Genomic DNA, 14,580 nt, shown 5'->3' on the forward strand with positions numbered 1-14,580 from the left:
AGTAAGTATAACTATAGAGTACTAACTTGATCTCGTTCAATCCTCTGTCCATTCTTCTGCGCTTGCATTTTCCAAAGTAACCTGCTGCCCAATCGTTTGCGCCAAGATGACCATCGTTCACATTGGTACGTGTCTATTGTCGCCATCTGCTAGCTTGCTATTCCTTCTCCGTTGCGTCCCAACAAATCCGAGTTATCTAACCTGAAGAAAACGAACTAGTTCTTTTCAAATTCCGCTCAGATGTCTCTGATGAGCACAAAGCCAAGTTCGTTTCTGAGATCAAAACTCTCAAGTCATTATCATGTGTGAAGGATCATCGCCTCATCGTGGGTGGCCCTTCCTTCACAGACCCTATTGTTCGCAGTAAAGGTTTCCACTACGCACTTCTCAGCTTCCACGAGAATATGGACGCTCTCAATGAGTATCAGGCAAGCAGTGAACATCACAGGTGAGTCTTGTCCTTATTCTATCACAGTTTGCGATAGGCACAAGGGCCTGGGAGCTTACTATAGGATCTTATTACAGAGTAACAAGCATATATCTGTTGCCGTTCAAGGAAGACTTGATACGGTTCGATTTCGAGGTCGACGGAGCGGACGAGCATATGTGCGATTTCAGAGCTGCGACACCCAACTGGGACTTATCTGGATCCGGGGAATAGACTGCATCCTTTCCGGCAATTGAGAGTTTAATTCATATATTTCTTTGTTCATTTTAAGCGTACCAAAATTGTTCACGTTTTCTTTCGATATATTCTATCTCGACCTGCTGCTATGGTCAAAAATACTTACGTGTCCTTGCTGATCAGACTGCGGCTGCTCGTCTTGCTTTGTGAGCGAAATGAACCATGATGTTCGGAAGGATAATAACATCTGATTTTGTAATCTATCTAACTAGCGGCCAACTATATAACTTTTTTGGGCCTGATCAATTCTTAGAACTAAAGGAATAAACACATATAAAATCATTAAAATGTTCGAGAATGGCTACCAGGGAGCGCTGAATCCATTAAGTTTGATGTTGAAAAATGCAAGTTGTGTGATTTGAAATCACTATCACGCACTTGACTAACGTCCGTGGAATGTAATTATACACCTAACTTGGGACGCAACTGATAATCAATATCCTCACGAAACCCCAAGCAACCCTCTCAACACTCAAAGCCTAAGGACTCATCCGTGGCCTTCCTATATATACATTTACATTGCCATGGTCGCCAGGGTTCGATATTGATCTTTCGATTCAACGTCAGGCACGTGCTTGCTAATAACTTTGACTTGCAAGCGTTTTTGATATTTTCAGCCTATAGACTGTTACCCGGTGCCTGATATGGAAAGAAAAGGCTCCCAAATTTTTGATTTCATTGTTCAAGTCGTGCGATGCTCAAGCAAGGGAGCTCCTTGATATTGATTCCGCCAGCTCTCAACATTAGCTTCTGCCGATGCTGAGTAAAGCGGTTTCCGTGGTTTACTTTGCATCCATTGCACCCGAGTACTCCATGCCAAGTCTAGCGTGACATGAATAAATTCAGTTATAGTCTGTGCATCTCCGATGTAAACCAGTGATGCGAGGCTCAAACATGGTCTCAATCATACCTCAACTACTTTATAGTGTATATAAACTCAAAACAGGATTCTTTTCCCCCAAGTGAAAACAACACCGCAACAATCAAAACGGCGAAGTTGCGGTGACGAGTGGTTTAGCCCCTACCCGCTCCGCCTCCTTGTTTAGTGCTGCAACTTCCGCCTCAACATATGGAATTCCAGTTTTGGTCCTCTCTTCCTCTGCCAACTGCTCAATCTCGCCCGGAAAGTATATCCTATCCACACCGGCCATCTTATCTGACTCGGTGACCCGCTTATAAAGGTAGTCCATGCGCTCCTTGAACTCTTCAATGCTCAAGAAAAGGTCGGGCTTGATGGCCAAGAGAAAATGTCCAACGTCTGCCGGTTTTGAAGGGTGGTAAGGGTTGACAACATGACCCGCAAATGCTGAACCAGATAGTACACCGGAGAAAACATCCATCATCACAGCGAGTGCAGAACCCTTTGGCCCACCCATGGGTAGCATAACACCTTCTAGGGCTTTAGCAGGGTCATCTGTTGGCTTACCCTCACCATCAAGTGCCCAGTCCTTGGGAATCTTCTCTTCACGACGATAAGCCTTATATATCTTTCCCCGGGCTGCAATAGAGGGGGCCATATCGAGGATAAAGGGCTTCTCGCGTCCACCAGGAGCGCCACAGGCTAGTGGAGATACCCCCATCAACTTGGACCGGCCACCCCAGACCGGCATTGCCGGAGATGAGTTGGTGAAAACGAGACTCATCAAGCCGGCATCTAAAGCTTGTTGCACAACCCAAGCAGACATGCCAAAATGATTAGAGTGCTTGACAGATACCATGCCAATACCATATATCTGCGCCATTTCAATCGCACGTGCCATGCCTTGATGTGCCGCAACAAACCCAAAACCATTATGACCATCTACTAACGCAACGGCAGGGGTGATCTGGCTCAGCGTTGGTGAGGCTTTCGCATCAAGAACACCTTCTCTTATCCGGGCCATATAAGACGGAATCCTGTTGACTCCATGGGTATCAACCCCCCGCAGATCTGCCTCAACGAGACATTTGGCGACGATAACGGCATTCTCAGGAGGCACACCATTACCGACGAGGACGTCTTGCACGAATGTTCTTGCATCTGCGGCAGTGACGTACAGCAACTCATTTTGGGCTTGCAGTTCTGATTGCGATTCCATCCTAGATGTGAGACCACGTAATAGGAAGAAATATTAGATGATTGAGTTGACGGGGTAATGGAATATGGAATCCCCCATATTAGTATAACAGCTACTCTCAGTGAATTGATTGGGCCATGCCTAGATGACTTCCTCCACTGTCTCTTTGAGAAGAACTTTTGGGGCCACAGTATGCTTGGTTAGGCAGGGCGGGGACGGTCCGCTTCCGTTCATCGGGTGGCTTCCGGTGACTCCTCCGGTTACCCTACACGGCCCCGGTTGCGAATGACGTCACACCCAGAACCCAACAATCTCCCTAGTATACTAGCAGATGAAATCCGACGCAAAGTATTATTAATAGCGTACACTTACCCTTTTGACCATCCCATTTGGGTATACTTCCACTATTGGTAGGATATCTCCTTGTTTACAGAACCGCCGTATTCGAAAAGTATTGGTAAATATGCTAAGTCTCGAAGGAAAAGTAGCCCTCATTACAGGATTCGGCCAGTCAGAGCCGGAAGGTTGGGGAATTGGCAGCGCAATTGCTGTCCTCTTCGCACGCCAGGGCGCCAAAATATTTGGCGGCAATCGCACACTCGCATCGGCAGAATTGACAAAGAGCAGGATTGAAGCGGAAGGTGGTATATGCGATATTATGGTGGGAGATGTCACCGATTCTGCATCCATGAAGGCATTGGTGGATGCATGCTTTTCTAAGTACGGCAAGATTGATATCCTGGTGAACAACGTGGGCCATTCTGAACCTGGATGTCCTGCAACAATGCCGGAGGACGTGTGGGACAAACAGATGAATGTCAACGTCAAGGCAGTTTATCTTTCATGCCGCTACGTCCTTCCCATCATGGAGAAGCAAGAAACTGGAGGATCCATCATCAGCATAGCCAGTATTGCCGGTTTGCGGTACATCGGTAAACCTCAGGTCGGATACTCAGCGGCCAAAGCTGCCATTTTGCAGTTCACCAAGGCAACTGCCATAATATACGCCTCTAAAGGGGTGAGATTGAACACTGTAGTGCCGGGGCTGATAGCGACGCCGTACAGCAATGCGATGGCAAAGCGATATGCCCCAGATTGGAAATTAGATGAGTACCTTGCGATGAGAAATGCACAAGTGCCAATGGGACGAATGGGGGATGCTTGGGATGTGGCAAACTCGGCCCTTTTCCTTGCTTCAGATGAGGCGAAGTATATCACAGGTCAGAAGATCGTTGTCGACGGAGGCATCACTTCATCGACTGGTCGGCCCTTTTGACAACCCGCCAGACTCAGCGAACTGCTGTCCTTATATCCTTTATGGTTTCAATTGTTGTCAATTTCTTCCACCTCGCTGGCCGTGGTATAGTGGGAGAAAACCATTATGGGTCACCCAAAGGAGCGAACTTTTTGTTTCCTAATACCTAGCAATATGAAAGTCGTACAGAAGACAACCATATAATTTATGAGCCCTGTGTACAAAACATGACGTTGATTGCTTGAATCGGGGGATAAACAGGATTAACAAGCCATAGTAATGCTTTAATTTGAATCTGGAGAGTAATGGCCATTGTATCCAGACTTACTCTGCTCATTCGAATAATTCACTGGGCCCTAACAGCGAGTATTTATATATCCACGAATCTGTTTCTGAGTGATCATCAATCGACGAAAGAAGCGCTTCCGTCGAACTCCAGCCAATGCCCAATACCTGCCTAGGCGATGAAGCGAATTGCGATCGTTAGAGATGTGTTTTCTCATGTCGGAAGCAAGACTATTACTAGCAGAGGATGTGTTGGGAACCACGAACAAACGCTTGATGCCCTATCTATCCTTTGAACATTGGACAATATTCCAGCTGCTATTGCGCTAACGATTGCAAAGCTCCAATGCGTTAGATATGTGAACAACAGGAAGTTCATCCCGCGAAGTTCAGCAACCCTTGATCTTCTGCTCGACTACCACATGACTATAACCCAAAGATATTTCGCAAGAAGCTTAAAGACTACCCCGAACTTTTTCTAGTTAGCGTTTTGAGGGAAGCTCCAGTATTCGCAACAATAGCTGCACGCAGAGTGAAGTCAACGGAGACACCTTGCCATTATGCTGTATCGGTTGTGTCAAGCTTGTCATCCTACATGCGCACGAAATATGTATTTAAACTACACAATGTTCTAATAAATAGATAGTGTGGGGTCCTCAAATGGCATTATTTCTGCTTGCTGCTTTGCTGCCAACAACGGCAACTCTAGACGGAGAATTTCATCCCGTTTTTCTGCTAACTTTTCTCAACTGAATTTCTTTCTCTTTGAGAGCAGTTGCCGCCACCAGTTTTTTAATGTCAGAGAAGGTCACCATAGTAACGTGATCGGCAAGCGACTGGATCGTCCCAGCGAGCGGATCGCTGCCACCGGCAATCTGCAATATTTTTACATATGGCAGTTAACAACGCAACATTATATACCCTTATCAAATTATAAATTTAATATAAATTTATTTTCAGCAACGTAACATATATCAGAGCTATTTTTAATATTATTTCAGAGCTTACGTGGCTGGTTCTTAGCTAATGTATTCACGACAATAGTGTCTCCATCCCCTCCCTCGACCCTGTCTTGTTGGCCTGATATACGCCGCCGAGCCTCAATCCCGGTTAATATTGTGCTAGAATTAATAAATGATCTCTTAATTTCCTTTTTCTTTGTTTTCTGTTGCACAGTCTCCTGCAGTCGTGCGATTTCATCATTTAAAATGGTCGTCTGGCTTAGTGCCACCTCGGCGCACTTCTTGATCTGGCTTATCGCAATCTCTGTTGAACATCCGGGACTGACGCTGCGACGTCCCAAATATTTTTTAATTTTGTCCGCCTGACGCTGCAATTGGATTATTGTCTTTAGAGTTTCAGGCACCCATGTCTCCTGGGATTGTGGTTGACTGCTATTCGGGTGGATGTGTGAAGAATCAGTGACGAGTTACATAATACCTTACCTGGATCGTAAGGAACCAACCCCGTCGCTCTGAATCCGCTTTTAATGTTTGGAGGAGATAGTGCCTCTTCTCGCGCGGTTTGATAAAGCCGCAAAAAATCAGCCTTATCAACGTGATTCGTTCCAGCCCTTGTCATATTCTCTACTTGACCACAGTAAGATCGCTTCAATGGCGCAAAACACCCAACGTCAAGGGGCTGTAGCATGTGCGAGGAATGTGGTGGCATGTATAAAGGAACAATAGAGTGTTCCATGCAATATCGATCGAACTCCGGCGTACCATGGCTGCAATGACCGTCCAAAATTAACAACCGGTATCTTCCTTTCGTGCGCTCGCGAGTATTTTTGTCAAAAACGTCTTGAAGCCATTGAAGACCAAGCTCATTTGTAGTCCACCCATTACAGCTCACTGCAATTGACCAATCGTCTGGGATGTCAGTAAACCACTGCGACTGGAAGACCTTCCCTTGGAAGATAACCATTGGTGGAAGTCGCCAGCCAGAAGCGTTCACCGCTTCGACAACGGTGACCCATTCACGATTCCCTGGCTGTGTCAGAAATGGTCTCCCTTCTCTTTCCGCAGATGTAACAATCTTTGCGGTTCCGATCACACCCATCTGGAATCCAGTTTCGTCAAAATTGTACTCGTCTTCGTCGGCAATGCCGTACTCCTGAATTGTCTCCCGGACAAGATAATCGTGCTCATCATACCCTGTTCTTTCTTTTCGGATCGCTAGCTGGAGTCAACAATTCTTTCTATACTCAGCAGAAAATGTGTCTGATACATACAGCTCTGACAGATATCGAAAAGGAAATCTTTCTCTTTCTATGGCATTTGATTTCCCCGTCAACAGCGGAGATTACTGAGGGCGAAGGTTATTTCGAAGATGCCGATGACTCGAAATACGCATTCCTGTACAGCCTCAGTAGCAACGGTGTCTCTGTTGTTGACCAGCCGAACAAGCCCAAAGTAATACGGACATAATCCTTTCTTTTCGGCTGCCAGCAATCGCAATCAGATGAAAATATTCCTGCACGCAATGTCTTTCCGTAAGTAATACTTACCCAATATATTCGCATGGGATGGCTTTAAATCCTCTGGCTTTGACACGCCAACTTCCGTCCCAAACACCTCTCTAGCAATGGTACCCATTTCTTTCAATAGTGCCGCAAGTCGATTCTTGAATGCGTTCCTGAAAGAGGTAAATACAACGGTTGTATTATCTAAATGTTCATTGTATTCCGGAAATTCGCTCAAAACTGCCAGAGCTATCTCTCTAAAGACAGCTTGCTTCGACTGGCCCACGGACGCGTCGCCAGGCTGTGGCAGGACAGCCCGACGAGCCCGATCATGCTCTTTTAAATAGATGATAAACGTCCACGTAAGAGCAAATTGGCCTTTTTGCCAAGTAAGAGCCTTAGCCTTAACTCGCGTCCCCACACGTCTCCGACTAGCATGACGGTCGACGTTGGCTTTCGTTCTCGACTTCAGTAATTAAATCAATCACTTCGTCGGCGTATTGATCAATGTCAGACATTATTGGTGCCGCTTATGATGTGGAATTTTAGAAAGTCAGTAAACTGCAGCGAGGAGGGGACAAATAATTGTTGATGCGTCAAAATATGCCGTGTTTCCGTGTGTTCTACGCGAACTGTGGTCAGCAATAAGAGGAATCGGCTCGGATGTGCCCTAACCCTGATCAGTAGTTATCAGCAAAATTGATTTTTTCCTATGGCATGACGCAATTGTTTATGCAATTACCCTAACCCGATACCAACAATATGAACCCAAAAATGGTAACCTGGACGACTAAATTGGCACCGTCCAACGTAATCATAATCTGCAACAGCGCATGATTTGGCAGACAAGATCTTTTTGACTGATAAATATAATGTGAGGTTCAATGCGGATGCGTACTTGGTTCTAGCTACATCCCCGAGCCCCAGGAAATAAGTCTGTGTTGCTTCGTCACGTGGAACTTCAGTACCTGCAGATCAACCCACGCCATTTGCTTCCGCAGATACTCAATATCTGCATCGTTCATTTTGTCGCTGGCTTACAATGACCTGCAAACAATCCGCGTTTCTCTAATTCTCATCTCAGCTCGTACATGTCCACGAACAGTATTTGATCTAAAATCTGTCGCGCTTCCGAAGATACTTCTGATGGTTTGCATAAGGTAGCCACTGCGGGATCGAACAAGCATCTAATTCGGCATCCATAATGTTACGTTTTCTAAATGTCTACACGATATCCGCATTTGCGGCGCTTGGCGGCATGCTCTTGGGGATTGACATATCTTCCATGTCGGGCATCATATCCCAGGATCAATACCTTGTCTACTATAACAACCCGCTCGGAATTCTTCAAGGCACCATCACAAGCATGATGTCCGCGGGTTCGATAGTTGGAGCGCTGTTATGTGGTATCATTAGTGGGAGGCAAGTGGCTCGAGTTAAAATATGGTCGAAAGTGGGACTGACTATGGCAGGTTGTCGCGAAAGTCCTGCATCCAGCTTGGCGCAGCACTGTGGATTATCGGCTCCACTTTGCAATCTGCTTCAAACGGTGTGCCGATGTTGATAGTTGGACGCGTGATAGCCGGTCTCGGTATCGGTATGACATCGACGCTCGTGCCCGTTTACCAGTCGGAAATCGCGCCTCGCAAGATCCGCGGACGCATCGTCTCGTTTCAACAGTTCGCAATCACTTGGGGCATCTTGATTGGGTTCGTCATAGAATACGGCTGCTCGTATCTCAACTCGAGTGCCGTGTTCCGCATTCCTTGGGCCATCCAGACTGTGCCCGGTATAGTCCTGTTGATCGGCCTCTTTTGGTTCCCATACTCGCCGCGATGGCTCGCGAGTCAGGAACGGTGGGACGAGGTCCTTACCGTGCTTGCGCTCCTGCGTTCTGCAGAAAATGACATCAACGACCCGTATGTGCTCGCAGAGTACAAGGAGATCGAAGACCATCTCCGGCTAGAACAAGAGGAACAGGCGACTCACCCTTACCGCGAGCTCTTCTCCCGCAAGATGCGCAAGCGTGTCTTCCTCTCGATGGCGATCCAGGTCTGGAGCCAGCTGACCGGCGTGCCTCTCTGGGTGTATTACGACGTGTATGTTTATGAGTCCGTCGGCTTCGACAACCCCTTGCTCGCCACTGCCATCCAGTACATCATTTACATGGTCATGACGATCCCCTGTATTCTATGGACCGACAAGTGGGGCCGCCGACCCTCACTGATTCTCGGCGCCGCATTCATTAGCTTCTTGATGTTTCTCAAGGGCGGCTTATTCAAGCGGTTTGGCGAACCCAGTCCCGTCCTCGACCTGCCGTACACGTGGATTGTCGTCGGCCATCCTAATGTATCCCGCGCGATCGCAGCATGCTGCTATCTCGCGATGGCCACTTTTGCCGTATCTTGGGGGCCAATAGCCTTGATGTACCCGCCCGAGATTGTGCCCGTGCGCATCCGTGCCATGTCCGTCGCCTTGGTGACCGCGTCGAACTGGACTGTCAACTTCGCGCTTGGCCTCGCCGTCCCGCCACTCCTGCGATCGATTCAGTGGCGTCTGTTAATGATATTTGGAGCCTTTAATTTCGCCGCGTCGATCCACGTCTGGCTTGCCGTACCCGAAACTAAGCACCGCACGCTCGAGGAATTGGACGAGATCTTCGAGCACGGCGAACCGCTATGGCGGTCGTTAGTTGGCCCGCGGGAGTCGAGCAAGCTCGACTCGCTGGCTAGGGATATTGAAGTTGGCGCTCTGAGAATTAACCATCTGACCCCAATCGAGACACCTTCGACCTCAAACAACCATGTATAGGCAGAAAGCCGCACAATCTTCCGGGGAGACTGCGCGAGGATCTTCGACCCAAGCTGCAATGCAGTCGGACCATTAGTGGGCATAGATTTATCATTGTCATGTGTCCAATCTTGTTGATGCAAGTAGCAGAAACAAGACGGACTGCTCCAGTATCAAGAACGGACTCCAAGGTTGGAGTCATTGTGTTACGCTCATATAAGTTTACACATTGTGTATATTCACTCATTCACTGAAGACTAAACTGAATGTTGTCCGGATCGAATGGCTTTCATTGTGGACGGGCCTAAACTCTTGTCAAGATTGATCGTCATGCGGCAGTGTATGAGAATTAGATCTCATAATGGAGAGTTACGCTCATTAACAGATTTTGGCCAGCGAAGAACCCTTCTTTGTCGCCTGCAACAGACGACCAAATTGACTGTCGGGATACAATAACCACTGGCATGACAGCACTTTCTTGGTTATCATAGGAAAAGGAAGGCAACGCACGTCTCTGATGGAGATGAAAGACGACGTGTTCGGAAGATAGACGGGAAGGAGTTGATAACCGGCGTTATCAACTCCAAAGAGCGGTTTGATGCGAGTAATTGGAGAACCTATCTTGCCGCCCACAGCTTTCCACTGTGAGACAACGAGTGGCTGACAAGTAATGGGTTATCTCTGTGGACCACAAATAGAGGGAGCATGAGACCTTTGTCCGAAGTCCATGAGGAGTTTGATAACTTTAGCATCTCTGTCAATTTGGATGATGATTGCAAGGTAGTTACTCTCACGGATGATATTCGCAATGTAGGCGGCCTGCAACTCTGGTTGTCGATATCCGAATAGTGAGCGAAGTTCAAGGGATGAGCTTCTACGGTGGTACTTTCGTCAAGCATTGTTGGCCGACCTGAGAGGAATATATGTCGCGACTTAAACTTAATAAACTTCTTTACGATACAACTATCGGACTTACTGAACCCTGATACTTGGCTACTCAAACATACTTTATTCTCTTATAATCGTGCTCTAATCCCTATCAACAGCCAATACTAAAAATTCAGGGCAAGGCTACCATTGAAAACGTCTACATGACGTCACTTCATCGAATCCTCTTTCTAGTGGCGCGCAAGCCTGACGGAGATAAGTTAACACTGGCCATCAAGAGGCGCTGTTGGGCTAAAGTGGTCCAAGCAGCTAGCGCGGCTTGCGTCATGCCATTTTTAGACAGCTATCCACGTGCCTCCGCTGACGACAAACTGACATTCCTTCATCCTTATAATCTTGTTTTCTTATCTCTTTTAAACAATTTCTCCCTTCCCATTCACTTCAAATACAGCGATGCTTCTCTCAAGAGCTATCCATCATACAGTGACCGCTTGTTACTCGGTGCTAGACAATGAGGACCGCCAAATCGACATCCCTAAAGGTCCCGCGTTTGCCTTGGTCAGCACGTTTATTTTGTGTCTAATCGCAGTCGCTCTTGTGCAGTACGTCGGCAATGTCATTCTCACACTTGCCGCCGTTGAAGATCCCTACGAAGGCTATAGTCCTTTGAGTAATGAATCAAGCCAGCATCTTATGTTGGACAATGACGACGATGAGGGTGAAGCTCCACGGGAGGCCATTAACAGTGGCAAGGATCGCTTTGTCACATCCAGCATTCGACGAACTGTAGCTTACCTTCGAAATGAGGCTGGTCCATGGAGTCCTTTCCGTGGAATGTCTGCGTATATAGTTATGCAAATCATCAGTTCGCTGTATACAATCTTTGTTGTCTCCCTATGGCGAAGCATCTTTCAACCTTTCCTTTACTTGATTCTTTTCCTCTGTCTTGCCCCGTTGTCCCTAGTCCTGACGCAGTAAGTCCAGCTAGCTCAAGCTACTGAGTCATTAGGTTATACCGTACTAACATGAGTAGCATTATCATCACCGTGCCAACACAGAGAACTTGGTTTAGACGCCTTAGGAGCACTCCATTTCGTCTAAGTAAGCTCACCCTACCTGTTGTAGGTGCCGAATATATTGTGCGTCAAGTGACATATATTTTTCCAAACCTCTTAATGTTTGGTGTTGCTCTTCCTTATATGGCACGCACCGGTTGGACAAATTTCGTCTTTGGTACAGTCGTGTTTGTAATCGGCATTGCGCTCTTCCTCCTACTTTTTGTTTTTCTATCTTTGCCAGTCACTGTTGTTCGCATCCGAGTTCAAGCGGCCCTCCTTCCTCAAGGCGAAGAGCCGATTATCCCTTTCGACAGCAAGGCATTTGGGACAGTCACTACCATGCGAGACGCAATGTACAGTTTGGTGAACACATTGAAGACATTTAGCTTGTCTGATAGGATGAGATTGTTCAAGTTGATTGTGAAATTTTATGTAATTGCATTAACAATGACCGCCGTCTTTATGTTTTTGTTTACCGTGGAGCTATTGTGGATGGTAAAGGAGAGTCCTGATATTGGACAGTATCTAAAAGATACATTTTCTAATGGGCAATAACTTAGTAGTCCTTATACGGAAGTCATTACTGGTTGTATCTCACGGGTCAGGGGATAGTAGTACGAATTTCTTGATTTTTCTTGTCACAATTTCCAATTAATGTACCTACATAGCTAAATTGATGCACCGACGAAACAACATTTGGTATTTGCCATTTTGTTCATTGGATGGTGGTGGCTTTCGACAAAATGAGACCTGTCGACTTGCTGCCAACCAATGAGAAGAGGTACCTCTGCGGTTGTGGATTTGTCAAATTGTCTATCGTCGTTAAGTGATCACATCATAATTGAAATGCGAATAGATATTGTGCGCCACTAAATGGTAGCTTCTTGCGATGATCCCAAGGCGGAAATGAGACGTGGGGAACCATGACGTAATGCATTAAGTTGAATTGAAGACAGTTCAACGCTCGAAGGATGCAAATACCATTTTGCTACGCTATGTAGCCAGCGCTCTCGTGCACTCCTCGTATCATGCGGAATTCTTTTTCTGATCCAATTCTCACAGTACTAGTATTCTCAACTAGAAGACAAGCACAACTCTTGCGATCTACAATAGCTTCCAAGCGGCTATTTTCAAAAATGGTTGCTCTTTCCACGCTCATTCGATCGGCTGCCGAGGAATTGCCAGCCATTGAGGACAGTTCGTTCGGCGCCAAATTTGACCGCTTCGGCAAAGCCCGAATAGTTCTGATAGGTAAGAAACAAAGCGTCGTGCTCTCATCGCATTCGCGATTGGAATGCTAATTTACTCTACTCTTTGCACTCCGTTAGGTGACGCGAGCCACGGCACATCTGAATTCTACCGCGCGCGTGCAGCAATAACAAAGCGATTGATTGAGAAGTATGGCTTTACAATAGTCGCAGTCGAGGCAGACTGGCCCGACGCTAGGACAGTCGATCGGTATGCCCGACAGGGCACTGCTGGTAAAGATGGCGATCCACTCGCCTCGTTCAAAAGATTTCCTACTTGGATGTGGAGAAACCAAGAGGTTAAAGACTTTATTCAGTGGCTGCAGCAGCATAACTTGCAGCGTCCCACTGCGGAGCGAACTGGATTCTATGGGTTGGATCTGTACAGTCTTAAGTCATCCATTCGTGCAGTTCTGGATTTCCTGGATAAGACCGATAGCGAAGCTGCCAAAGCCGCACGGCAACGGTATGGTTGTTTAACACCATGGCTGGAGGATCCAGAAAGATATGGCTTAGCGGCACTCAGGCGGGGTCAAGCCCCCTGTGAGGAGTCAGTCGTGCGGACTCTAGTAGATCTCCTCTCTAAGCGACTGGAGTATGCTCGACAAGACAGTGAGGGTTTTATTGATGCAGAGATGAATGCACGACTTGTCAGAGATGCAGAGGAGTACTATCGCGCGATGTACCACGGTTCTGACTTTTCGTGGAACCTTCGAGATACCCACATGTTCGAGACTCTTGACAGGCTCCTGAAAGAGAAGCGTGGCTCAAAGGCAATCGTGTGGGCTCACAACAGTCATATTGGTGATGCGCAGCACACTGGCATGGGAATGCATCGCAACGAGATTAACATCGGGCAAATGTGTCGGGAGCAGTATGGCGATGAAGTGGCCATAATTGGATGTGGTACTTCAGGCGGTACTGTTGCTGCAGCACATGAATGGGATGGGCCGATGGAAGTGATGAAAGTCCAGCCGTCATTAAATGGGAGCTACGAGCGGCTCATGTTTAAAACCGGTCTGCCTAGCTTTCTCCTCGACTTGCGAGAGGGACAGCATGACGAACTCCGCGAAGCCCTCATGGAAGCAAGGATTGAGCGGTTCATTGGTGTAATTTATAGGCCACTAACGGAACGATGGAGTCATTACTCCGAAGCCGTGCTGCCGAAGCAGATGGATGCTTATGTATGGTTTCGTGACACACACGCTGTGGCTGCCTTCGAGAAGGAGCAGCCTCAGTATCCAATAGCTGTTGATGAAACTTATCCATTCGGACTGTAGTTCAGGTTGAGCTTGTTCTGTTAAAGTTTTAGTAAATCACACTTGTACTGAACGGCCACCAAACCCCGGATTTTGAACGTTACGACAGTGTTCCTGATTAGTTATCGCTAACGGTCGGGTCAAACGGTGAGTCCCGTGTTTTTGTCTGGTATTTTGTTGTTGTTGTCGTCGTTGTTCCTGGAAGTTAATTGATTTGGGTCCATTCGTTCCTTTAATTTTGTATGTCTCTTGTTCATCTACGTCAATTTGAAGCGAGTTTGGGTTTATAATCGTAAGGTTCCGCAATCATTTTAGCGCCAGACGCGACTGATGTTTACACTTGTCTCGTCTATTAAACAAACTACCAAGACTTCTTGTCAACGTACACGTAGGCTTTCGAATCACTGGCTTTGGAAGTCAGCTATAAACCAACAGTGGTGGCCTAAGCGATCCAATAAGCTTAGGAACGACCGGCTGATAACTTGCAAGTACTGTTATACAGAGCGATAGTTCTAGAGTTTGGAGATGTCATGTGTGTCCAAAGCGCCATCAATGGCGGAAATAAGGCGTACTGTATGTTGAAAGATTTGGC

At 46.9% G+C, this 14,580-nt stretch overlaps 7 protein-coding genes across 7 annotated transcripts; 5 read left to right on the forward strand and 2 right to left on the reverse strand.

Moving 5' to 3' along the window:
• Positions 1–106: 106 nt before the first annotated feature.
• V1513DRAFT_424758 (uncharacterized protein) lies at positions 107–661 on the forward strand (the record flags this gene model as incomplete). The annotated part of the gene is made up of 3 exons (XM_066896095.1): positions 107–125; positions 220–448; positions 526–661. The coding sequence occupies 3 exons, from the start codon at positions 107–109 to the stop codon at positions 659–661; spliced, it is 384 nt and encodes a 127-aa protein (XP_066753975.1).
• A 1,007-nt stretch (positions 662–1,668) lies between these two features.
• V1513DRAFT_431084 (Malate/L-lactate dehydrogenase) lies at positions 1,669–2,763 on the reverse strand (the record flags this gene model as incomplete). Its single annotated transcript, XM_066896371.1, has 1 exon — positions 1,669–2,763. The coding sequence occupies one exon, from the start codon at positions 2,761–2,763 to the stop codon at positions 1,669–1,671; it is 1,095 nt and encodes a 364-aa protein (XP_066753976.1).
• Positions 2,764–3,003: 240 nt separating this feature from the next.
• On the forward strand, positions 3,004–4,160 carry V1513DRAFT_39136 (uncharacterized protein). Its single transcript, XM_066895286.1, has one exon. The coding sequence runs from the start codon at positions 3,206–3,208 to the stop codon at positions 4,016–4,018; it is 813 nt and encodes a 270-aa protein (XP_066753977.1). The 5' UTR covers positions 3,004–3,205; the 3' UTR covers positions 4,019–4,160.
• Positions 4,161–5,294: 1,134 nt separating this feature from the next.
• On the reverse strand, positions 5,295–5,633 carry V1513DRAFT_362277 (uncharacterized protein; the record flags this gene model as incomplete). The annotated part of the gene is made up of 1 exon (XM_066894738.1): positions 5,295–5,633. A coding segment is annotated over one exon (339 nt), but the record flags the coding sequence as incomplete, so codon positions are not given.
• Positions 5,634–7,547: 1,914 nt separating this feature from the next.
• Positions 7,548–9,688, forward strand: V1513DRAFT_39370 (general substrate transporter). The gene is made up of 2 exons (XM_066895318.1): positions 7,548–8,168; positions 8,219–9,688. Exons 1-2 carry the CDS (start codon positions 7,951–7,953, stop codon positions 9,555–9,557), a joined length of 1,557 nt encoding a protein of 518 aa, XP_066753979.1. The 5' UTR covers positions 7,548–7,950; the 3' UTR covers positions 9,558–9,688.
• A 1,189-nt stretch (positions 9,689–10,877) lies between these two features.
• On the forward strand, positions 10,878–12,037 carry V1513DRAFT_378381 (uncharacterized protein; the record flags this gene model as incomplete). Its single annotated transcript, XM_066894979.1, has 2 exons — positions 10,878–11,398; positions 11,458–12,037. 2 exons carry the CDS (start codon positions 10,878–10,880, stop codon positions 12,035–12,037), a joined length of 1,101 nt encoding a protein of 366 aa, XP_066753980.1.
• A 581-nt stretch (positions 12,038–12,618) lies between these two features.
• V1513DRAFT_431088 (putative erythromycin esterase) lies at positions 12,619–14,009 on the forward strand (the record flags this gene model as incomplete). Its single annotated transcript, XM_066896372.1, has 2 exons — positions 12,619–12,733; positions 12,811–14,009. 2 exons carry the CDS (start codon positions 12,619–12,621, stop codon positions 14,007–14,009), a joined length of 1,314 nt encoding a protein of 437 aa, XP_066753981.1.
• Between the last annotated feature and the right edge of the window lie 571 nt (positions 14,010–14,580).

Source organism: Lipomyces chichibuensis, assembly GCF_038497645.1.
Source record: "Lipomyces chichibuensis strain CBS 12929 unplaced genomic scaffold V1513scaffold_12, whole genome shotgun sequence".
Classification (NCBI taxonomy): Eukaryota; Fungi; Ascomycota; class Lipomycetes; order Lipomycetales; family Lipomycetaceae; genus Lipomyces; species Lipomyces chichibuensis.